We start from the raw sequence: 22,868 nt of genomic DNA, 5'->3' as shown, positions 1-22,868 counted from the left end.
CTGGGGCTGCCCACTCACCTCTCTGAGCTCCTTTCCCTTGGGGAGGACTGGGACCAGGTGCCTCGAGCCGGGTGAGGCGTCCCGTAGAACTCCTGGCTGGCAGGTGCAACCCTCATGGCCTGTGTGGGGTGATTCCGAGTCTGTGTCCCCTTTCGGTTTGTCTGGGTTCACACGTGGCTCTAACACGGTCGGTCCCTGACAACAGGTGGGGTGAGTTCTTCTCCGCACCAGAGCCATCCCCTCATGACAGGCCCCACCCGGGCACTTGGGCCAAGCTCATGCTAGGGCAGAGGGTCAAGCACAGCCCGAGAGCCGCCTGCTTTCCCTGCAGGGAAATGCCCTCCTGAGGGCCATAGACCCGTGCCAGCTGTCTCCGGACAGCCGGGTGTCCCCAGACGATGACAATGCAGGCTCCCTCTTACCTCCTCGACCCCAGGCCTGGCCTCTGTCTTCTGGCATTTGCTGTGTCTCAGGGCACCTCGGAGGCCGTGCCGGACCTGGGGCGATGGCCAGAGCTACACAGCCTGGTATGCAAGCCTGTGGGGGGAGCGTGGGGCCTGGTCTAGGGTGGGGGTGCTCAGTGGGCATGAGTGGGCAGCGGGGCCAGAGAGAAAGGGCTGGTGAGAGGGGCAGGATGGGAGTGAGCTCTGGGACCACCACGGACCATATTGCCATGCTGCGGCCCGGCCAGAGGGAACCCACAGGTGGCCCTGCAGGTCCCCGCAGGCAGGGTAGCCCTGCTGTGTGCCGCAGGGAGCAGGCTGGCTGTGAGCTCTGGCCCTCTCGCGCCAGCGCCTATGGCTAGGAAAGCCCCCCAGCCCCGTGGAGGAGGATGACCAGCCCTCCTGCGGGACGAGGGCTGCAGGGGAGCCGGGCCCAGAGACAGCTGGCTGGGAGGCTTCCTGATTCCCAGACCGCCACCCCCCACCCCGGGTTTTGTGTTTCAGCTGAGCTGGGGGTAGGAATGCATTGTCTGCTGTGTCCCTCGGGGGCTGGGGCGGTCAGGTGAGAAATCCAGGCCTCCTGGGCGGGGTATCTGGGGTATAGGGAACACACACTCTCCTGCTGGACCTGTAGCTGCCTCCGGATGAGACAGGGGCAGCCTGGCTCTGATGGCCCCTGGGGGACTGGCTGCTGGTTAAGAGCTGTGTTCAAGTCCAGCTGCTGCAGTGGGCATAACGTGCCTGGGCCCTGGTTTTCTCATCTGTGAAATGGGCCCAGTATGTGCCTGCAGGGCCGCCGTGGGAGCCCGGTGAGGGGAAGCTGGTGGGGTCTCAGCACAGGTTCTGTGTCTTCATTCTGGAAGCCATGTGAGAGGGTCCTTGGCGTACTCAGCAGACTCTGAAAAGGCGCTCAAGTGCCCCTGGGGGTCCACCCTGGCCGGCCGGGGGTCAGGGGTGTCACTGTGCAGGCTTCTCCTCTCCCCACGTCTCCTGAGATGGCATCTGCTCCTGGGAGTGGAGGCAGGAAGTTGCCAGAGTCATTTCTGGCTTTGGCGGGAGCTCAGTCTGCGCTTGCTGACTTCATTAATCGAGTTTTGGATTAAGCCCTCCCCATGGCCTCGTGTGCCTGTCGATTCCTTCATTGCTTCTGAGCGATTGGGGGTGTGGGTCTGGGCTCCATCCTGCTTGGGAGCAGAGGCCCCTGCCTTTGTGGGGGGCAGTGGGCCTTCGGGAGAGCCCAGGAGAGGTCACACCTGCCACCCTTGTCTCTAGTTTGGGGTTCTGTCTTTTGGCAGACCGGGGGTGAGGGGCTGGGGGGATTCTCTGAGTGGGGGTGGGCAGCAGACTTTCCTCACATACCTCATCTCCACGGGGCTCTCTTGTGACCCTGGGAGACCCTGATCTTGCTGGCTGTGCCAAGCAGCAGCCCTCCCCACCCCACAGGTGGGCCTGGATTGTCTCTCCCCGGCTGCTCGGCCATCTCAGTGTGTCCCGGTTCCCGCACTGGCTCCTGCACTGGTCTTTCCCTCCCTCCAGACCACTGGCCACTTCCCAGGCCGAGGGTGGGGCAGCCCTGAGTGACATGGGGACAATGAGCCACTGGAGGCATTGTTTTCCCTGCGGTGGGAAAGGTGACTTCCCAGGAGAACAGGTTCCTCCCCCACACAAAGGGCTTCCCCCAGAGCCGGGGAAGGAAGCTGGGCTCTTCCTGCATTTCCTCTTCCCAGCATATTTGAGACCTTCCAAAGATGCAACTTGGGGAAAAGATTCGAGACAAAGAGCCAGCAGGACTGTCAGCAGCTGTTGGGGCCGGAAAGCCTGGGCGCTGGTTCAGTTCTTACATCTCCAGTGTGGGGGTGCTCTCCCCAGAGCTGAGCTGTCCTGGCCGTTCCCAGTGGGAAAGGGCGCCAGGTCCCCAGATGGGCCACCGTTGGGGGAGGCCCACAGAGGTCGCCGAGCTCCCTGCCCAGCCTGTGGTCATCACTCAGCTGTTGCCTCCTGTAAGACAGGTGGCCCCTGCTGGGTTGCGGGGAGACTTGGACTGGCCCTGCCCGAGACAGGGGCCGAGGTCCTAGGACTCCTCCCCTCCCCCCGCCAAGCCTTGACAAGAGAAAGACTTGAGCTCACTGACCCTACTACCCATGGCTGTAGCTCTGGGGACCTCAGGTCTGAGGTCTTTCTGACCTGCCCTCGGTCTACCCGAGGAAGTCCACAGGTGGCCCCGTTTAGGTGGGCTGGGACATGGATGGTTCTCTTCCCCCCTGGCCAGGGTCTCCAACACTCCCGGCCCAGCTGCCCAGGGTGGGCGAGCCCTAGTTTTATGTCTGGTGTTGGTGGTTTGGCTGGAAGGTGGTCGTCCTTGGCTGAACAGCATAGGATTGGGCTCTGGGAGGAGCAGCCAGGCTTCCCCGGCCCTGGGCACCAGTGCACATCGGTGATGTTGACTTGGTTGACCCGGACACAGCAGGAGCCCAGGGGCCCCCGAACTGCTTCCTGGGCAGAAGACTCGTGGAGGGGCAGCAGGGGTGTTGTGGGAGGGGGCTTCTAGGCAGGCAGTCCGCTGCAGGCAGGGCGGGGGCCATATGGGGGGCGGGCAGCTTGGGGGCCGGGGTGGTGAGGAGTGAACCTCCTTGTGCTGCTCCCCAGTAACTGATCCTGTGGCCGTGGGGCACGGGCCCTGCCGGCGGTGGTGGGAAGATGGGCGGTTCCGCGGGGCTGGGTGGACTCCGTTAAGGAGGGACGCTGAGCGCATCCCGCTGGCTCTCCATAGCAAGGAGCCCTGGCTGCAGGCTGCCCGCTGGGCTGGGCGCGGCGCTCCTTCCCCGCGATGGGAGGCGTGGGCCTTGCTCCCCTTTGGAGTGTCCCCCCGCCAGCCCGCCCGAGTCCTGCACTGGAGCTCGTCCCGGTCCTGCACTGGAGCTCGTCCCGGTCCTGCACTGGAGCTCGTCCCGGTCCCGGCGGCGTGGGTCGCCCCTGGGAGGGCACGTCCTTGCGTCCCCACAACTTTCCATAAACACGCAGAGCTCAGCTGGGTCCGTCCGTGTGTTCCCAGAGACGCGGTGAATCACACAGAAACCAAATCCAGTGCTGGCGAGCGTGAGTCCCCTCCGCCGAACGGTGAGGTCGCCGGACGGCATGCACGAGGGCCCTCTGAGCTCGTGCAGTCCGTGGAGCGCCCCCCGACTCCACTGCACTCGGGAAACCGAGGCCCAGACAGAGTGGGACAGAGAGCCCCTCCTCCACCCGAGCCCCCAGAGCCCCTCTGCTCCCACTACACTCCCCCTGCACCCCCAGGAAGCAGCTCTCCTGGGGTATCGGGTTCCTCCTGCAGGGACAGAGGGAGGGGAACCCCATCACTGCCCCGGCCCCCCAGCTGGCCAGGGCGCAGGCCCCGTGCTTCCCTCTGGACCACAAACTCCTTGAGGGCAGAGCCGAGCCCAGCTCTCCTCACCCCTCCCTCCCTCTCTGTCTCCTAGTTTGGGGCTGAGGGAGCTGTCATCTGTCCCCTGGGGGTGGCAGATGGCTGCTTAGCTTAGAAAGGAAAACAGCACAATTTAGAATTAGTCCCGGGTGAAAGGTCACAGCAACATCTGCCTCCAGATGCTTTCTGGAGTCGCATTTCTATGGAGCGCGGGCGGGGAGGGCAGGGGCGAGCAGGAGGGAGTGGGTGGAAATACGGAGGTGGGAACAAAGCCGGCCAGGGCTGGGGACAGCAGGCCCAGCAGCCATTTGGCGGTCCTCCGTGAGCCAGGGTGTCTGCTGGAAGCCTGGCCCGTCTCGGCCCCCTCCGTGGCCTTCCCCCCGAGCCCCCAGCCCACCTGTCCCTCACCTGCCACAGCCAGCGTGGGTCGGCCTGACGAGCGGGCGGGCAGCGCAGAGGACGGGAGAAAGGGCAGGTGGGGGGACAGATGCTGGGTGGCCTCCAGGAGGGAGCCACTGTCCCTGTCTGGTCTGCAGGGGGCTCCCCCCACCTGCCCTGGGCTCCCCACCCTGCCTGGACAGGAGGATATGCGGACCTACAGGAGGTTTCATTCGGGTCACTCGAGGCTCCGCTCTGGGCCCGCTGCAGGCTGGCCGCTGTCGGGTGCTGTTCCCTTGGCTAGGCCAGGGCCCCTTCCCACCAGGCACTTACTTAGAGCAGCCTTCCAGGACCGGCACGGAGGACAGACCGGCCTCCTGGTCCCTCCAGCCCCCTCTGGGAAGTCTGGGGGCTGTGGGCAGAGGGGCCCACAGGTGTCCATCCCTGGGCAGCTCCCGTGCTGTGGCCAGGTGGGGTGAGAGGTGGACACAGGGGCAGAGGGGAGAGATGGCAAGGTCGGGGACTGGAGGGGGGACAGGCACAGCGGGGAAAGGGTGGCCTCCAGGACTGGCCCAAAGCTAACCCAAGCACCTGCCATCCCAGACCCTGTGTCTGGCTCAGGGCTTCCCCTTGGCTCAGGCTCCTGGCTGAGCCCTGTTATAGGTCATATCCCACACGGCCCCACAAAGCATCTGCCTCTATTGTCCGGTCCACAGGGACCCCCCCTTCCCTCGTGGGCCTGGCCGTCCTGGAGCTGGGGTGCTGGTGGCGGATGGTGGCCACGTCCAGGCCCAGCCCAGGAGCCAGCAGGCTGGACAGCATGCCTTCACGGTAGTGTCTGCCTGGCCTGGGCAGGACTGGGGAAGACAATGGGCCTTCTCAGCTGCCGCTTTCCCCCACAGAGGAGCCTCCCTGGCCCCTGCCCCGCCCGCCCTGCTTGGCGCCCGGCTGGGAGCAGCTGCCGCCCGCGTCGCCGGCCACAGGCGCACCTGCTCCCCGGCCAGCCTTTGTCCACGCTACCAACGCCTGACGTCTTGGCGACTTTCCCCTGCTGGCCTCATCGGCGAGGATGCCACCCATCCTGGTGGATTGTCCCATGGTCTTGCCACCAGAGTCCCCCTCCTGAGCCGGAGCAGGGGGGCTGTTCACAGGGGCGCTGTCCCACTGCTGGAGAGTTTAGGGATGAGCCTTCCAGTCCATCTGGGGATGCCCAGCATCCCAACAAGTTAGGAATCTGTCTAGTGGCCGGGAGACCCAGGGATACTCCCTGGGGGACCCTGAAGGCTTCCCTCCCCTCAAACCAGCAGGGCTCCGAGAGGGAGGGGGCGGTGTGGTCAAGGTAGGCTCCCACCCTGCTCTAGTGGCCCAGCGTCCTCCACCCGCACGCCCCATCAGTGGCTGCGAGAGAAAAAGAGCCTTTTCTCGCAGCGGGAGCAGTGGCCAGCTCCTGCCTGACAATGGAGGGCATTGATAGGTTGGGGGAGGTGCTGCCTGTGTCCCCACACACCCGTCTCCCGTTGCTTCTCTCCGGTCTCCCAGTACCGCTGAGGCCAGGAGCAGACGGTCAGTAACTCCCCAGAGTCCTGGAGCGTGGTGGTGTGTCGGGGGGCCGTGCCAGAGCTGCCAGCCCCACAGCCTGCTTCCCCAGCGGGCCGGGCAGGAGCCTGGCTCCGTCCTGATCCCTCCCTGTGCCCCGCAAAGGGCGACTGGTTTTCCTGAGGCCAGCTGGCTTGGGACTGTTGGCTTCTGACAACAGACGGTGGGCCAGGGTGGGCCATTTTGGGTTGTCCTTGTCACCTCCCCAAGTGGCCGCCACAGATAAAAACCTGCAGGGAGACAGACGCAGCCCAGGCCTTGGGGACAGACAGGGGCAGCTCATTGCTGAGAGATGCGGAGACCCTGAGACCCCGGCTCCCCAGACTGCCACCCACCCCTGTGGCTCTGGCTCTGGCCCCTGGGGCAGGCCGGGGGGAGGCAGTGAGGACTGGCAGGCTGCCACCTGCTGAGGGTGGGGTCCCCGTGGGATGGCCGTGGCTGTCGCTTCGGTGCCAGGGCCGGGGGAAGCCCCTTCTTGGCGGGGCTCTGGCCGATGGGGCGTTTCCATGCTCAGGAGAGCCCCCTCTTCTTCCGGAGGCCTGAGCTTCCCTGCCCACCCCGCCTCTGCCAGGGGGCGGAGGGCCTGCCCACCCGGTGCCTGGAGCTGTGGGTGTGGCATCCCGGCCTTCCCAGGCTACCGTGGGCCGGAGGCGGGCCGGGGCCCTGTTACGCCTCACAGCCTGTGCCCCTGGGAAGAACGACGCCTGGCTGGTCCCAGGGCCTCACTGCACTTCCCCTCGAGTGCGAGGCCACAGGGTGACTTCAGAAACTGGGCCAACAGGTGTCCGAGGTGCTCTGGGATGGGGGTGGTCTGTGCAGAGCCCCATCCCTGCAAAGAACCTGTGAGACGCCCCCTTCCCAGTTTGTCCGCTCCTGATGGAGCCTGAGCAGCGGGCTCTGGGGCAGGGCACGGAGCTGGCCGACGTGGCGGCCTTCACGCCCTGCTCCCAGCCCCGGGCTGTCTCACCGAGGGCTCGGGAAGGATGCACTTCTGGGCACCTTGATTTCTGTTGCCGTGAAATGGGTGTATTTGCTTGCGGCTGATGTCACCTGGATGTTGTGAAGACTTGATCCCAAAGGGGGAAACCGTGTCTGGGCACTGGGCGTGGGGGACCAGGGGGTGGAGTTGGGGCACCGACTGTGTCCCAGTGGTGTTCCTGTCAGCTAAGAGCCCCCAGCAGAGGGAACTCCTCCTCAGAAAGGAAGCGGGGAGCAGTGTCCCACGTCTCAGGCCTCTTGTGCTCGCGATCCATGAACCCTTCTATTACCCAAATAAGGCTCGCTGGTTCAGGAGAGCTAGCAGGGAGACGCGGACGAGCCCCCGACAGGCGAGCCGCAGAGCGCTCCTTCCTAGGGCACAGCTGGCACCGGCCGTGTGGCCCCCTCGGCCAGCTCGCCCAGCCGCTCACGCCGACGCCCGCGCGGGTTTTAAAGCCCAGGCTGTGCCCACCGTGCGTTCTGCCTGATGCTCCAATTAACATGATCGTTTTTTTTACTTGAGGTGGAATTCACTGAATGTGAAGTTAACCACTTTAAAGCGTCTAGTTCGGAGGCGGTTGGCACGTCTGTGGTCTTGTGCAACTACCTCCCATGTCTGGTCCCAGAACCTTCCGCCACCCCAGAGGAGCCCCCAGCCCACACCCGGCCACACGAGCTGCAGGCCCTGCCGACACCGGGGTGGGGAGCGGGGGCCAGGCCAGGCCAGGGTCCGGGGCGTTGGCATGCGTAACCGCTCTGTGTGTCCCCCACAGCTGCAGCGGGGCCTTCGCGGGCCAGCGGTGCCAGGCGCCCAACCCCTGCCTCAGCGCCCCCTGCAAGAATGCTGGGACGTGCCACGCCGTGGACCGTGGTGGTCTGGTGGACTACGCCTGCACCTGCCGCCTGGGCTTCTCCGGGCCCCTCTGCCTGACGCCCCGAGACAACGCCTGCCTGTCTACCCCCTGCCGCAATGGGGGCACCTGTGACCTGCTCACGCTCTCCGAGTACAAGTGCCGCTGCCCCCCGGGCTGGTCAGGTGAGAGCGGGCGGCGGCCCTAAGGACCCCTAACCCTGGCCCTGCCCCGGCTGCCCACGTGCCGGGACGCGCAGGGCAGAGGCCGAGCCCGTCGGTGTGGCAGGGAGAGGCTCTAGGGCTCTTTTCAGGCCGTTGGGGTTGGTGACCCCTGCCCTAGAGTCGGCATGCCCCTTTCCAGCCCTGAAATTGTCTGGTTTCGGCTGCTCGGGGGTCCCCGCTCCTCCCCACCTCCACGAGGATGGGGCTCCTCTGTCTGGTCTTGAGCTCAGGGACGGGCTAGCTCTCGGTGAGGAGCTCTGAGGCCGCCCCGGGCCCTGGAGGGGACAGACCGGCTCAGGTCTCGAGGTTGCCTCCCCCCACCAGCCATGTGTCCCGGGCACCTCAGTCCCTATCCACAGGAATATGGCCATGTCCTGCTGTCGGGTCCTGGGGACTAAAGAGATGCCGCTGTAGGTCTGTGCGGGGTGGGCTCCTCCGTGGTGCCCGGAAGCCACCTCTGGGGCCTGGAGGAGGCTCTGGGCACAGCCAGCCGGAAGCCCGTGTGACCCGCTCACTGCCCCTCGCCCACCAGGGAAGACGTGCCAGCAGGCCGACCCATGCGCCTCCAACCCCTGTGCCAACGGCGGCCAGTGCCTGCCCTTCGAGGCCTCGTACATCTGCGGCTGCCCACCCGGCTTCCACGGCCCCACCTGCCGGCAGGACGTGAACGAGTGCAGCCAGAACCCCAGGCTTTGCCAGAACGGGGGCACGTGCCACAACGAGGTCGGCTCCTACCGCTGCACCTGCCGCGCCACCCATACCGGCCCCCACTGCGAGCTCCCCTACGTGCCCTGCAGCCCCTCCCCCTGCCAGAACGGGGGCACCTGCCGCCCCACGGGGGACACCACCCACGAGTGCGCCTGCCTGCCAGGTACTGTCCCGCCGGCTGCGGGAGCCCCAGGGCTGTGGGAATGGGGTGTCCAGTATTGGGGCAGGGAAGGGTCTAGAAGGGTTACCAGTCAGGAGGTGGACTGCATGGGGTCCAGGTGTCATCCCAGTCCCTGGCCATCACTCCGCCCCTGGGGGGGTCCGCTGTGACCCCCTAACACTTGTTCCCTGCCCTCTTTGGTAGGGACCCAGTCCCAGGGCAGGCTCATCGGTGAGATGCAACCCTGGGTGAATCGAGCTGGACAGGTGTTCCCTCTGCCCCCTAGGCACCCCTGCACTCATGGCCCCTGGCTCTTCGCCCTGCTCTGAAACTCCTGGGTTGGGCACGAGCTCCCTCTTCTTGAATTCCCTGGAAACCATGTGCCAGTGGTGAAGCCCACTGCAGCCTACCTCCTGTTTCACTGGGACAGGTCCCGCCTCCCTGGTGGCTTGTCTCCTGTGGGTGTGGGGGACCGTGAGGGGCAGCCACCCACGGCTGGCCCCGGTAGCTCCACCGGCCCCGCTGCATGGGCTGGTCTTGGCACCGTAGTTTCTGAGTCAGTTTTGTTGCTGCTGATCTAAAAACTACTGACGGGAAGCTTGAAGACCTTGCAGTCTGTGGGCGGCATGGCCGGCACTTCCCTGGGCCTGGGGCAGGGGAGGAGCAGGAGCTAAGATGGTGGGGTCGCCGGGTTTGGCTGCTGAGCGTACGGGGCTGACCTGGGGCTGCTGGGGGGCTGCCCCGGCTGCCATACGCCCCTGCCCCAGCAAAAGGGAAGTGTCCCGCCTGCCTGCTGGCCGCAGAGCCCTGGGCCTTGTCACTGCATCAGACGCCTTTGCGTGCAGATGCCAGGCGCGTGCATTTCCTGGATAGTGCTGGGTGATCCGCTTCCTACCTGACCGCCCCAGTGCTGCTGGCTATTTGGATCGCCCAGGCGGACTGAGAACTAAGCCCACTTGCCAGGCCCACCCCTGGGTTCTGGGTTCAGTTGCCTTTTTGCAGGCCCGGTGAGTTCGGGCCTGGGACCTCCGATCCAGCCACGTGGCTCATAAGGAGCCTGCCTTGCCGGGGCCACAGTGAGGGCTGCAGGACCCACCGGAGGATACCCCGTGTCCGGAGCTTGTCAAAGGGATGGGGGAAACCATGGTCTAGGCCCGCTCCAGCACATATGGGAGCCACAGCCCGGGCTCTGAGCTCCCACTTGGAGGGAGCGTCCTCCAGAATGCTACCCACTTAGCACCTTGGCTCTTTCTGGCCTTTTGCTTTGGCCCCCACAGCACTGGTAGGGTAGGGGTCCCCGAGGGAGGAGACGGCCGCTCCAATGGCAGAAGAGGGGTTCAAAGGCACCCCGGGAGGGGCATTAATTAGTAAGCGGCTGTAGGTTGGACTGTTGCCAGCACACCTTTCTTGGTTGATGATTGAGTGAGTGGGGGTTGAGCAGGTTAATAGCCGACCAGCGGGGAGGCTGTGAGGCAGAGGTTGGCCCCAGCTGGAGGAACCACACCTCTGTCCCTGGGAAGCTGAGGGCCACGTGTGGGTCCCCTGCCTGGAACCCTCCCCAGCCCCAGGGCAGTTCCCTAAGACGGGGCATGTGCTGCACCCCCATGGGGCGCCGTGGGGACCCCCCACATGGTGCCTGGCCTGGAGGCAGCCACAGGGAACTCTACTATACGAGGCTGTTTCCAAGTGAGCCTCCAGAGCCCTGCGTTCCCCAGTCCCTGTCTGTTCAGCAGGCCCTGGGCCAAATGGTCGCTCAGAGAGGAGCATGTCACCCGTGGGCACTGGAACGTGGGGCCTGGTCCCACGGAGAACAGGGGACAAGGCTTGGACCCCAAAGGCCCCAAGGCAGTGGGCAACCCAGGGCAGGCCACAGAGGGGCAGCACCCCACCTGTGGGTGCAGTGGGTCCAGCCAGGAGGACGCTGGAGCTGCGGGCCGGGCCTGACCGGGCCCCCGCTCCTTCCGCCGCAGGCTTCACCGGCCAGAACTGTGAGGAGAACGTGGACGACTGTCCCGGGAACAACTGCAGGAACGGAGGGGCCTGTGTGGACGGCGTGAACACCTACAACTGCCGCTGCCCACCGGAGTGGACAGGTGCGGCCGCCCGGTCTGGCGCACAGGGACGGCGTGGCCTGGGCAGCCCTGGCCCGCCACCAGCGCCTGAGGTCCCTGCCCCCGTGGCCACACCCACGCGACCTCAGCTGCCCCGCGTGGGCCAACCGCAGCCTGGCCCCGGCCGGCCCCATGCTGCAGCCGGGCTCTCTGGGTCTGGGCCGCGTTTGGGGCTCACATCCAGTGAGCGGCGCACCAGCATGGCCCCCGAGCCCCATGCCCACGGCAGGGCAGCGGCTCGGGCGGCTGGTGGGGGGAAGGCTTTGCGGCGGAGGCGGACCCCGTGCCTCGCGGCCCAGGGCCCCGGCGGCGTTCACCCAGCCGGACGGTCTCGGCCCGGCAGGTCAGTACTGCACCGAGGACGTGGACGAGTGCCAGCTGATGCCGAACGCCTGCCAGAACGGCGGGACGTGCCACAACAGCCACGGCGGCTACACCTGCGTGTGCGTCAACGGCTGGACGGGCGAGGACTGCAGCGAGAACATTGACGACTGTGCCAGCGCTGCCTGCTTCCACGGCGCCACCTGCCACGACCGCGTGGCCTCTTTCTACTGCGAGTGTCCCCACGGCCGCACGGGTGAGCGCCAGGCTGGAGGAGCGGGGCTGCCCGGGGTGGCAGGCAGCAGGGGGAGGGCACCGCCTGCTCGGCGGCTCCCCCGGCCCCACCTGGCGGGCGCACCGTCCCTGGGACATGCTGCTGGCAGCACCCGGAGCCCCCAGAGATGGCACGAGAGGGGCCTTTCTGGAGGGAAGAAGGCTGGGGCGCGCTGGGGCGGGCCTGCTGGCGACGAACCTCCCGGCATGACCCGGGTATCGTGAGCCTGACGGGGCCGCTCGGTCGCGTGGCTGTGGGAGGCTGGTCATCCCCAGGCGGGGTGGGGGGGGGTGCCTGACTAACCGGTGCCGCCCCGCCAGGTCTGCTCTGCCACTTGAATGACGCGTGCATCAGCAACCCTTGCAACGAGGGCTCCAACTGTGACACCAACCCTGTGAACGGCAAGGCCATCTGCACCTGCCCCTCGGGGTACACGGGGCCGGCCTGCAGCCAGGACGTGGACGAGTGCTCGCTAGGTGCGTCAGGGCGAGGGATGCTGCGGGGGGGCACAGCCAAGGGGGCTGCTGGACCAGTGTCTCCAATCTGATGGGGGAGCCATCGCTTGGAGGACTGCCAGTCTGATGGGAGAGGCGGGCCTGTCCCCACACCGTCCAGAGGCTGGGGTGCCTGAAGCAGACTCTCACCGCCGCTGCACGCCCCCCGCCCCCCGCCAGGCGCCAACCCCTGTGAGCACGCGGGCAAGTGCATCAACACACTGGGCTCCTTCGAGTGCCAGTGTCTGCAGGGCTACACCGGCCCCCGCTGCGAGATCGACGTCAACGAGTGCGTCTCGAACCCGTGTCAGAATGACGCTACCTGCCTGGACCAGATTGGGGAGTTCCAGTGCATCTGCATGCCTGGTACGAGGGGCCGGCCTTTGGGCTGGCAGGGCGGGCCCTGGGGTGCTGGGCTGTGGGCTCTGCGGGCAGCGGGAGCTGGGCGCCGCATCCTCTGGGCCCAGGCTGCTCATGGGCCCCTGAACCCCCTCACCGTCCCCCACCCCAGGCTACGAGGGCGTGCACTGTGAGATCAACACGGACGAGTGTGCCAGCAGCCCCTGTCTCCAGAACGGCCGCTGCCTGGACAAAATCAACGAGTTTCTGTGCGAGTGCCCCACAGGTGAGACCCGTCCCCTGGAGGGCTGCCGCTGAGCCCCACACTCTGGGCTGGGAGCCCCAACACTCTGCTGCAGGGGGACGGTTCCTGGGCTTCATCCTGTAGGAGTGTCTCCCTACTGCCCTGAGGGGGTGCCACACAGCTGCCTCTGGGGTGGGGGACAAGGCCTTCATTTTAGGAATGACGAGGCCAGGCTGGGCAGGGGCTGCCGGCCCCTCACCTTGCTGGGGGCATGAGAGGACCCAGGACCCAGAACTCCTCCTTGCTGCCAGGGTTCCCTGGGGACAAGAGCACCCTGGGAGAGCAGTGTGCTCCCTGGACCTCTGAGGGGCATGGGTGGGGAAGAGGGGCCAGCCTGGCTCTCGGAGGGCTCGCAGCTGGGAGGGAGTCGGCCTGGCCTGCACTCCCAGCAGTGGGCATGACCCGTCATGGACAGTGGGCATGACCCGCAGTGGACGTGACCGTCAGGATCGTCTGAGGGGCTCAGAGCGGGAGGGGTCTGTAAGCCTAGGGTGCGGGGCCCCAGGAAGCATTAGCAGGTCAGAGCTTGGGCCTGCAGGGTATAAATCAGCCCTCCCAAACCCTGGGGAACTCCTTCACAGCCGGACGCGGCTGAGGCCACAGCAGCTGAGCTCAGCTGGGCAAGGGGCCTCTTGGAGGGGCAGGAGCTAAAAGGGACAAGAAGAGAGACTGGGCGGTGTCCCGAGCCCGGGCTTGGCTGCAGCAGGCTCCGGGGAGCCCATCGCAGGAGCTCCCCGCTCCGGTCCAGCTGGGTCTCAGCGGGGGCCCCCGGCACCACTGCCTCGGACAGCAGTGACAGCAGCCCCTCCCCTGGCCACAGGCTTCACCGGACATCTGTGTCAGTATGACGTGGACGAGTGCGCAAGCACGCCCTGTGAGAACGGCGCCAAGTGCCTGGACGGGCCCAGCACCTACACCTGCGTGTGCACGGAAGGTGGGGCCGTGGGGCGGGCGGGGGCGGGCGGGGACGGGCGGGGACGGGGGCGAGGGGAGGGTCTCCCGTGGGCAAAGGCACAGGACAGGCAGACCCAGCTGGTGGCCTTCCGGGAGCAGCCGCCCTGACGCTCCGGGCCCTGCCCTGCAGGCTACACAGGGCCGCACTGTGAGGTGGACATTGACGAGTGTGACCCCGACCCGTGCCACTACGGGGTGTGTAAGGACGGGGTGGCCACCTTCACCTGCCTGTGCCGACCGGGCTACACGGGCCACCACTGTGAGAGCAACATCAACGAGTGCCACAGCCAGCCCTGCCGCCACGGCGGCACCTGCCAGGACCGGGACAACGCCTACCTCTGCGCCTGCCTCAAGGGGACCACAGGTGCCTGGTCGGGGGCCGGGGGTGAGGGGCACGGGGTGCGGGGGTGGGGGTCCTGGGGGCGGGCACCGGGGCTGACCGCTGCTCTGCCTGCCGCCAGGACCCAACTGCGAGACAAACCTGGACGACTGCGCCAGCAGCCCCTGCGACTCAGGCACGTGCCTGGACAAGATCGATGGCTACGAGTGCGCATGTGAGCCCGGCTACACAGGTGAGCGGCGCAGGGTCCCAGGCGAGCCAGGTCGGGGACTGCCGAGGGCAGGGTGCTGCGGGCCACCTCCCAGGCCCAGCTCCCTGGCTGCCCGCCGCGGTCGTGTGGCGGAGAGTGCAGGAGGCCTGGGGCTCTGAGTAGCGCCAGGACAGGCACCCTCGGGCCTCTGGTCCCTGGTCAGAGCCAGACGCCTACGCGCACGTCCTGCATCTGCCGCAGGCAGGGCAGTTGGGATGACGCGGACCCTGTCCCCAGGGACCCTGCGCTCATGCCGAAGCCCCCTTGGACCCAGGGAGGGGGTTGCGTGGCATCCCCGGGTCAGCAGAGGGGAACCGGCGCTTGCTCACTGAGGCGCCTCCTCTTGCCGGGGGAGCTCGGGGCCCCCGGAGCGTGCGTGTCTGAGCCCTGCCCGCCCACAGGGAGCATGTGCAACGTGAACATCGACGACTGTGCCAGCGGCCCCTGCCACCACGGGGGCACCTGTGAGGACGGCGTGAACAGCTTCACGTGCCGCTGCGCCGAGGGCTACCACGGCCCCACCTGCCTGTCCGAGGTCAACGAATGCAGCAGCAACCCCTGCGTCCATGGGGCCTGCCGCGACAGCCTCAACGGGTAGGCACGGGGTGGTGGGGGTGCTGTCGGGGGGCAGAGCCCCACACGGGCTGGCTTGGAGTGCAGGTCCGAGGTGACCCGGAGCACGTGTGCCGTGCTCATCTGTCCCGTTCCTTGTCCCGGCTGCTGGCAGCTCCCGAACTGCACTGAGTTCACATTCGTGAGGTGGCTGAGGTCACCCAAAGACGGGGGCCTGGGGGGTGAGCCATGTGACCTCCCAGCAAAGCGGAGGGGCCGGAGGTGGAGTGAAGCCCCGAGGCCAGACATGGAAGCTGGTGCAGCCGAGTCACCAGGGGTCGGGAGGGCTTCCGGGCGGAGGGCGCAGGGAGCTGCCGGGAGGGTGGCACCCAGACCGCGGGAGGCCTGGTGCCTCCGCTGGGTTGCTTCTGAGGTTCACTCCGTCCGACCACTCCCCCAGCAAGCACACTCTCCCTGCGAGTTCTGTGAGCCGTCCTGGCCCACTCTTAGCCTCACAGACTGGGTCCTGGGACACTCAGTCGGTGGGTGACTGCCTGGCCCATGAGACGGGCATCTGATGCAGGTGCCATGTGTGCGCCCAAGCCCGTCTCCTGCGGCGTGTCGTGGGACACCCGGCTGGCGTCCTGAGAGCTGGGGAGCTGGTTGGTGTGGGAGAACCTTGCTCATGGGGTGTCAGCAGTGCGAGGGCAGGGGGTGACGGGAGCTCGCTTGGTCTCTGACACCCGCTGCGTGCCCTGCACTGCCCTGTGGGGGTGGGGCTGTGGAATGGGCAGGGAGCCCTTGCTCTGTGTTCAAGGCCACGTGCTGGCTGAGTGGCAGGGGGCCCGACCATGTTCCTGGCTGCGGGGCTGTCCCAGAGGTGGTGGAAACCCTGTGTCGGGCCTGGGGTGCTGTTACCCCCAGTTTAAGGGGCTCTGACAGTCAGAGTGGACCATGGACCAGCACCTCTGCCGTCAGACTGTAGGATGGTGTTCGAGCCGGGAGCATGGGCATGCGTGAACCGCCCCGTGGTCCCCACTACAGGTACAAGTGTGACTGTGACCCTGGGTGGAGTGGAGCCAACTGTGACGTGAACGACAATGAGTGTGAGTCCAACCCCTGTGCCAACGGTGGCGCCTGCAGGGACATGACCAGCGGCTACGTGTGCACCTGCCGCGAGGGCTTCAGTGGTGAGTGAGCGGGGCTGGGGGGGGGACTCTGGGCCGACCCACGGTCCCACCACAGGCACCAGCTGCCACCGGGGTGGGGACCGCGTGGGGCTCTGCTTCCACGGCCCCACGGTGACGGGCGCACCGACTGTCGGCACTCTCTCTCCAGGCCCCAACTGCCAAACCAACATCAACGAGTGTGCTTCCAACCCGTGCCTGAACCGGGGCTCGTGCATCGATGACGTGGCTGGCTACAAGTGCAGCTGCCCGCTGCCCTACACAGGTGCGGGCGGGGCGGGCGGGCCCAGCCGCTGGGGGAGGGGCGTGGCGCCGCAGCAGCTGGCCAGCGGCTGGCCTGCACACCTCTGGGCCCTGCCTTGAGGCTCAGGCCTGGCCACGCTTGGGCCTCCCCCTGCGGGGGTCCTTGCCAGATTCACTGCAGACATACGGAAAGCTGGGGACGCGTCGCCATAGGAGTCTGTCCCAGACTGTTGGTTCAGCCGGCCCACCCGGGAGCTGGGGTCCTCTACAGCAGAGCTAGGAGCTGGGCCTGGGCTGTTGGCCTCCACGACCCGGTGTCCACACTGCATGGGCCCCTGGGGCCAGACTGCACGCACCCCCCCCCCCCTTGCTGGCCAGGCTTGAGGGATCCCTTTGACGGCCTTCTTTGTGCTGGGGAACAAGGAGCCCTCTGTAAGGACCAGCAGAGGCGGGAGGCGTTTCCCTGGGTGTCCTGGCGTCTGCCATTGGCTCCGCCAACGGATCGCAGGACACGGTCCCCTCTGTGGAAGAGATTTACAGAGTGCTGCAGAACAAAAGTCCACAATTGGTCCCGCCTGGGTCCCTCCTGGGTCCCCCTGGGAGTGGGCAGGGGGCACTGCTGCTGAGCCTGGAGGTCTGGAGGTGATCCTGTCAGGCCAGGCAGGTGGGGTGGGGGCCTGGGCCCGTGCTGGCGGCTCCACAACATTGGGTAGCTGGTGGCCGGTGTGGTATTTTCTTTGATCGAGGCTGGGGACCTGGATTTTCTCTCCTGCCTCGATGAGGAAGTGCCCGGCTGGTAGCCGCCCAGGGGCCCCATGGCTGGGGACACACGGGTCCCTTTCGGACGCAGTATCAGAGGCCGGCGGGCCTGATGGGGAGGAGCTGGCCTGTGCTGACCCGCTTCCCGTCTGCCCACTTCCTGCTTCCCTCTGCACAATTGTCGGAAACTCTGGCGAATTTCCTGCCTGCCTAGGTCACCGTGGAAACAGATAGAAAGAAAGGCTCTGGAAAATCACCCAGCGGGCTGGGGAGATAGTGGGCCATGGGGAAGATAGTGCTTCCTTTCTTCCCCGGGAGTCGACCCCCGTGGCTGTAAACAGGAAGGCCGTCTGCTGGGCTCTCAGGGAGTAAAGTCACCCCAGTGTGACACTCCTAGCGAGACTCCCTTCCCTGTGCCGTGGTCCTGTGTCACTGGGGCTCCTCCCCTGCTGTCCGGCCTCTGCTCGGGGTCCTCCAGGGCCTCCAGGACCAGGCCTTGGCTGCCCGTGGCACAGAGCCCTTGTGCTCTCAGGCCTCCCAGAGACCAAGGGAGGGGTTGAGGCTGTGGGGGGCCGCCGGTCTGCTCCTAAGGGGTTGGCGCCCAGGCTGTATACTGCAGAGACGTTTTCGAGCAGGGCCTCCCTCTGATTGGTCTTCAGAGCCCCATTTGAGTCCTGACCCAGCCAGGAGCTTGCTGGGGGTCCCAGTGCAGCACCATTCACCGGCCATGGGGCCAGTCATCGGGAGATGCCGTGGGGCAAGGGCCCACGGGGCCAGTCATCGGGAGATGCCGTGGGGCAAGGGCCCACGGGGCCGGTCATCGGGAGATGCCGTGGGGCAAGGGCCCACGGGGCCGGTCATTGGGAGATGCCGTGGGGCAAGGGCCCATGGGGCCGGTCATAGGGAGATGCCGTGGGGCAAGGGCCCACGGGGCCGGGCTCCCTGGGTCTCAGCCCTTGTCCCCTTTCCCCTCAGGAGCCACATGTGAGGTGGTGCTGGCCCCGTGTGCTCCCGGCCCCTGCAGAAACGGAGGCGTGTGCAGGGAGTCTGAGGACTACGAGAGCTTCTCCTGCGTCTGCCCCATGGGCTGGCAAGGTGAGGCCTCCTGCCCTGCAGCCCTGCCTGGGTGCGGCCCCCAGGGGCCGGAGGGGCCGAGCCAGCCGGGAGCAGGGGCGCAAGAAGCAGGTGCAGGCCCGATGGGGCCTCACCGCCCTGAGTTCTGTCATCGGCCCAAGGTCGGGGGCTCCCAAGTCCGAGCGCCCTTCCTTCTTGGGATGTCCCCAGAGGACTGTCCTGGGCCATGGGAGGCCCCACTGCCAGGAGGAGGGGAGAGAGGCCCGGAGGCAGGGACCTGAACCCACACCCCCCCTCCCCCCAGGACAGACCTGCGAGGTCGACATTAACGAGTGTGTGAAGAGCCCGTGCCGGAACGGCGCCTCCTGCCAGAACACCGACGGCGGCTACCGCTGCCACTGCCGTGCGGGCTTCACGGGGCACACCTGCGAGACGGACGTGGACGACTGCCGGCCGAGTGAGTGGCCCTGCCAGCCTGGCCCCCCAAGATGCTCTGGGACTTGCAGCTTCTCGCGTGGCCATGGGGCAGGGAGCAGGCTGGGGTCCGCTGGGAGGACGGGTGTGGCAGCACCTGGGGGCACGCCGGGGGCATACGCGGGACGTGCCAGGGGGTAGCCTCGTGTGGACCGAGGAGAGTGGTCCTGGGTGGCCTCAGAAGCCTCCAGAGCCGGACTGCCGGGGCCTCGCGGTGGGTTCTGGGAGCTCCTCCTGCAGCACCGTGCCTGGCCCCACCGGGCGTGCCCTCATCGGTCCTTGTTGGGGCCCACCGAGGAGCAGGGCTCTCAGCCCGCCCGAGAAACCAAGCGTGCTGTCCAGAGCCGCCAAGCAAGCAGGGGAGTTGAGAGCCCGGCTCCGTCGGTCTTCAGGCCTGCACGTTCTGTCCCCGCCCCACAGCCTGGGGCTGGCGAGCGTGTTGGGGAGTGTGGCCCCCGGCGTCGGCCAGCCTCAGGCCTGCCTTCTGTCCCCGCCCAGACCCGTGCCACAACGGCGGCTCCTGCACCGACGGCGTCAACACGGCTTTCTGCAGTTGCCTGCCCGGCTTCCAGGGGCCCTTCTGTGAGGAGGACATCAACGAGTGCGCCAGCAACCCGTGCCGCCACGGGGCCAACTGCACAGACTGCGTGGACAGCTACACCTGCACCTGCCCCGCCGGCTTCAGCGGCATCCACTGCGAGAACAACACTCCCGACTGCACAGAGAGGCGAGTGCCACGGGCGACCCGGCCCGCGGGCGGAGGCGGCCGGGAGGCGGGCCGGGGGCCGGGTGCGGTGCCCCGTGCACCCAGCAGGTGTCCCCTGGGCCAGCCCTCACTGCCCGTCCAGTCAGACAGGGTCCCCTGGATCCTCAGAGGGCCAGCGGGAGAACCCGGAGGCCTGGCAGTTTCTCCGGAAGAGCTGACGCGCCCTCCTCTGTCCCACGGCACCAACGCTGACCCACCTTGTTTCCTTCTTTACCCGGGCTGCCAGGGAACTCCACACTCCGTGGTCTCGTCCTTTTTTCCACCACGGCTCTCTCCTGGTGGCCACACGGGTTCTGTTTTATTCTGCGCGTTTCCATTCAGTTGCACGTTCCTGTGTTACGAAGCTCTCGGCTCGGCTTGTAAGGAAGGCAGCGGAAGTGGGTGGCAGGAGGGCCTGAGGTCCCTGGCTCTGAGGTCAGCCACACGATGTCCCACCTGCTCTGGCTGTCGGGGGGGCCCCGGCCGCCACTGTCTGAGTCAAGGGAGCAGCTGCCCGGCGGGTTCCCACAGCCGCGCTCACCCTTCCCCGCTGCTGCTTGCTCACCTCCAGCTCCTGCTTCAACGGGGGCACCTGTGTGGATGGCATCAACTCCTTCACCTGCCTGTGTCCGCCGGGCTTCACGGGCAGCTACTGCCAGCACGATGTCAACGAGTGCGACTCGCGGCCCTGCCTGCACGGGGGCACCTGCCAGGACAGTTACGGGACCTACAAGTGTACCTGCCCCCAGGGCTACACGGGCCTCAACTGCCAGGTGAGTGAGTGGGCGGTGGGGGGGCCCAGCAGGTGGTGGCCAAGGCGGGGCACCGGCCCCCAGCGTGTCGTCACAGCCACCCCGCGGGCCCCACTCACGTCAGCCTCCCTGCGCCACAAAGGAAAGCAGGAGGGCAGGGGCGGCCGTGGTCACAGGGCTCCCGGGGACCCCAATTGCCAGCCCAGGGCCCGGCCCAAGGCCGCACTGTCCCTGGAGGAAGCAAGTGCAGAGCTGGGGCTTTCAGGTCAGGAGCAGAGGTTTATGGAATAAGATCAAGAAGGGGAGGGAAACAGCTAAAAACCAGCTTTTTTATAGAAAATACACAAAAGTATTAAAGAGGTATATTTATTGAATATATCCACGTCAGATACTTGTTACAGAAAGTCCCAACAGACTAGTTTACTTCCCAAGAAGAACCTTCCTTCAGGAAAGGCCAATCGGGATTAGCTGAGGGCCCAGACAAAGAGCGACCCCCTCCCCAACCCCGGCCAGCCGGCCCCTGAGCAGAGGGAGGGGCAGCCCCCGGGCCTCAGCTTCCGCGTCTGTGGGGTGGGCTCCCAGCCCCCACTCCGGGCGTGGGGTACTCTGGCAGGTGTGTGCTGGGTACCGACGGGTGGGTGGGCCCGGGCGGGGTTGGGGGGATAGTGAGCATCGGGCACCCTCTGCCGCCCCCAGAGCCTGGTGCGCTGGTGCGACTCCTCCCCTTGCAAGAACGGTGGCAAGTGCTGGCAGACCAGCGCCCTGTACCGGTGTGAGTGCCGCAGCGGCTGGACCGGCCTCTACTGCGACGTGCCCAACGTGTCCTGTGAGGTGGCCGCCCAGCGGCAAGGTAACCAGCTGCGGGCGACCCGGTGCCCCCCGGGGGTCCCCCGCCTGCCGACCCCGGCTCACGCCCCTGCCCCTCACCTCCCCGCCAGACATCAACGTCACCCACCTGTGCCGAAACGGGGGGCTCTGCGTGGATGCGGGCAATACCCACCATTGCCGCTGCCAGGCGGGCTACACAGGCAGCTACTGCGAGGACCAGGTGGACGAGTGCTCGCCCAGCCCCTGCCAGAACGGGGCCACCTGCACCGACTACCCTGGTGGCTACTCCTGTGAGGTGGGCACCGGTCCTGCGGGGGCGGGGGATGCTGCTGGGAGGCCACCGCGCGCCAGGCCCGAGGCTGCGAGCAAGCACGGCAGGGAAGGCGAAACCAGACAGATAGGGTCGTGGGAAGGGAGGGCCGTGACAATCAGGGAGGACTGCCTGGTGGCGGCATCCATGGAAGAGGAAGACCACTCGGAAATATGGCGTCGAGTCGCCCTCTGTGTCCTCTTCCCCAGAGCTTTCCCTCTGGGCTCAGCCGACACCTGCTGAGAGGTGACCCCTGTTTCACGAGACGAGCTTTGGCCCAGGCTCTGACCCTCCTCAGCGTCCACTGGGTGGAGGTCTTCCTCCGGGTTGGCCACGTATGAGGGACTCAAGCCTTCACTGGTTAAGAGGGTAGCCCGTGTGGCCCTGGCAGCCCTCGAAGGGTGCGGAGGGCCGCAACTCCGTCCCCCACTGAGCCGCGTGCCTCCACCCCTGGTCTGTGTCCCCGCAGTGTGTGGCCGGGTACCATGGCGTGAACTGCTCCGAGGAAATCAATGAGTGTCTGTCCCAGCCGTGCCGGAACGGGGGCACCTGCATCGATCTCCCCAACACCTACAAGTGCTCCTGTCCCCGGGGCACACAGGGTAAGGGCTCACCACACCCCAGGGCTGGGGTCCGGGGCCAAGTGGGCACATCGGACACCGACCACAAGCATGCCAGACCCAGTCCCGGCTTCCGTTCTGCCTTGTGGCGCTGAGCAGAGGAAAATCCAAGGGACGGAGCGTAGCCAGGCCACTGGCACAGGGCAGCCTGTTGGGCGGGAGGGCCCTGTGGGTGCGTCCTCTCTCCCGAGCCTCTGTGTGGTCCCATCCTGACTGCTGAAGGGAACGCCCTTGGGACGGAGCTAGGCCAGCATGAGGCCAGCGCAGGTCCCTGACAGCGCCCGGGCTTCCACAGGCATACACTGTGAGGTCAACGTGGATGACTGCAGCCCCCCCATCGACCCCGTCTCCCGGGGCCCCAAGTGCTTTAACAACGGCACCTGTGTGGACCAGGTGGGCGGCTACAGCTGCACCTGCCCACCCGGCTTCGTGGGCGAGCGCTGTGAGGGGGACGTGAATGAGTGCCTGTCCAACCCCTGCGACGCCCGTGGCACCCAGAACTGCGTGCAGCGGGTCAACGACTTCTACTGCGAGTGCCGCGCCGGCCACACTGGTGGGTGCTGGGGGTGGGCGGGGCCGAGGCTGGACTGTCCGCGGCCAGTGCCTTATGCCCGCTCTCCTCTTTAGGACGCCGCTGTGAGTCGGTCATCAACGGCTGCAAAGGCAGGCCCTGCCAGAACGGGGGCACCTGCGCCGTGGCCTCCAACACGGCCCGCGGGTTCATCTGCAAGTGCCCGGCGGTAGGTGCCACGTGGGGCTGCTTGGTGTTCGGTGGTGGGAGATGCCCCCATGCTGCCATCGATCACGGAGCGCCAGAGGATAAGGGCCGGCTGGAACTGGGCTGCGTCCTCCTGGCTCCCAGACCCAGGCTTTCTGCTGGGACTTGATTTTCAGAGGCATCTGGGGTTCACAACGCCCTGGTGGGGGCACTGGCCACGCCCCTCTGTCCCTGGTCCCGCTTACAGGGGTGAGGAGGGGCCGGCCCACACTGGTGTCCTGGCTGCTGGTCAGGGTTCCGAGAAACCCAGCAGACACGCACGCTCCAGGGCTCAGTGCCTGCAGCTCCCAGAGCGCCCCTGACAACACCTGGGCTTCCGGTGCGTGGCGGGGTGGGGGGTGCTGTGCCGTCCAGTGCAGGGACTGCGGGCCCCTGACGCGCGGCTGCCGCCTGTCCCCGC

General features: G+C 66.8%; 1 protein-coding gene across 1 annotated transcript in view; it reads left to right on the top strand.

Annotated features, from left to right (window-relative positions):
* Positions 1–22,868, top strand: part of NOTCH1 (notch receptor 1) — a 43,154-nt gene that overhangs the window by 10,433 nt on the left and 9,853 nt on the right. The window contains exons 3-24 of the mRNA XM_045082732.1: positions 7,590–7,852; positions 8,424–8,762; positions 10,730–10,852; positions 11,214–11,447; positions 11,786–11,941; positions 12,140–12,325; positions 12,471–12,584; positions 13,423–13,536; positions 13,687–13,920; positions 14,018–14,128; positions 14,548–14,740; positions 15,743–15,888; positions 16,037–16,150; positions 17,863–17,982; positions 18,266–18,418; positions 18,934–19,162; positions 19,752–19,953; positions 20,629–20,782; positions 20,871–21,055; positions 21,540–21,672; positions 21,986–22,243; positions 22,318–22,430. Coding sequence (XP_044938667.1) covers positions 7,590–7,852; positions 8,424–8,762; positions 10,730–10,852; positions 11,214–11,447; positions 11,786–11,941; positions 12,140–12,325; positions 12,471–12,584; positions 13,423–13,536; positions 13,687–13,920; positions 14,018–14,128; positions 14,548–14,740; positions 15,743–15,888; positions 16,037–16,150; positions 17,863–17,982; positions 18,266–18,418; positions 18,934–19,162; positions 19,752–19,953; positions 20,629–20,782; positions 20,871–21,055; positions 21,540–21,672; positions 21,986–22,243; positions 22,318–22,430 — 3,874 coding nt within the window. The remainder of the gene's footprint in view (positions 1–7,589; positions 7,853–8,423; positions 8,763–10,729; positions 10,853–11,213; positions 11,448–11,785; positions 11,942–12,139; positions 12,326–12,470; positions 12,585–13,422; positions 13,537–13,686; positions 13,921–14,017; positions 14,129–14,547; positions 14,741–15,742; positions 15,889–16,036; positions 16,151–17,862; positions 17,983–18,265; positions 18,419–18,933; positions 19,163–19,751; positions 19,954–20,628; positions 20,783–20,870; positions 21,056–21,539; positions 21,673–21,985; positions 22,244–22,317; positions 22,431–22,868) is intronic.

Source organism: Mustela putorius, unplaced genomic scaffold, assembly GCF_011764305.1.
Source record: "Mustela putorius furo isolate JIRA1106 unplaced genomic scaffold, ASM1176430v1.1 tig00000596_pilon_pilon_pilon, whole genome shotgun sequence".
Lineage (NCBI taxonomy): Eukaryota > Metazoa > Chordata > Mammalia > Carnivora > Mustelidae > Mustela > Mustela putorius.
This window is presented reverse-complemented; position numbering and strand designations above follow the sequence as displayed.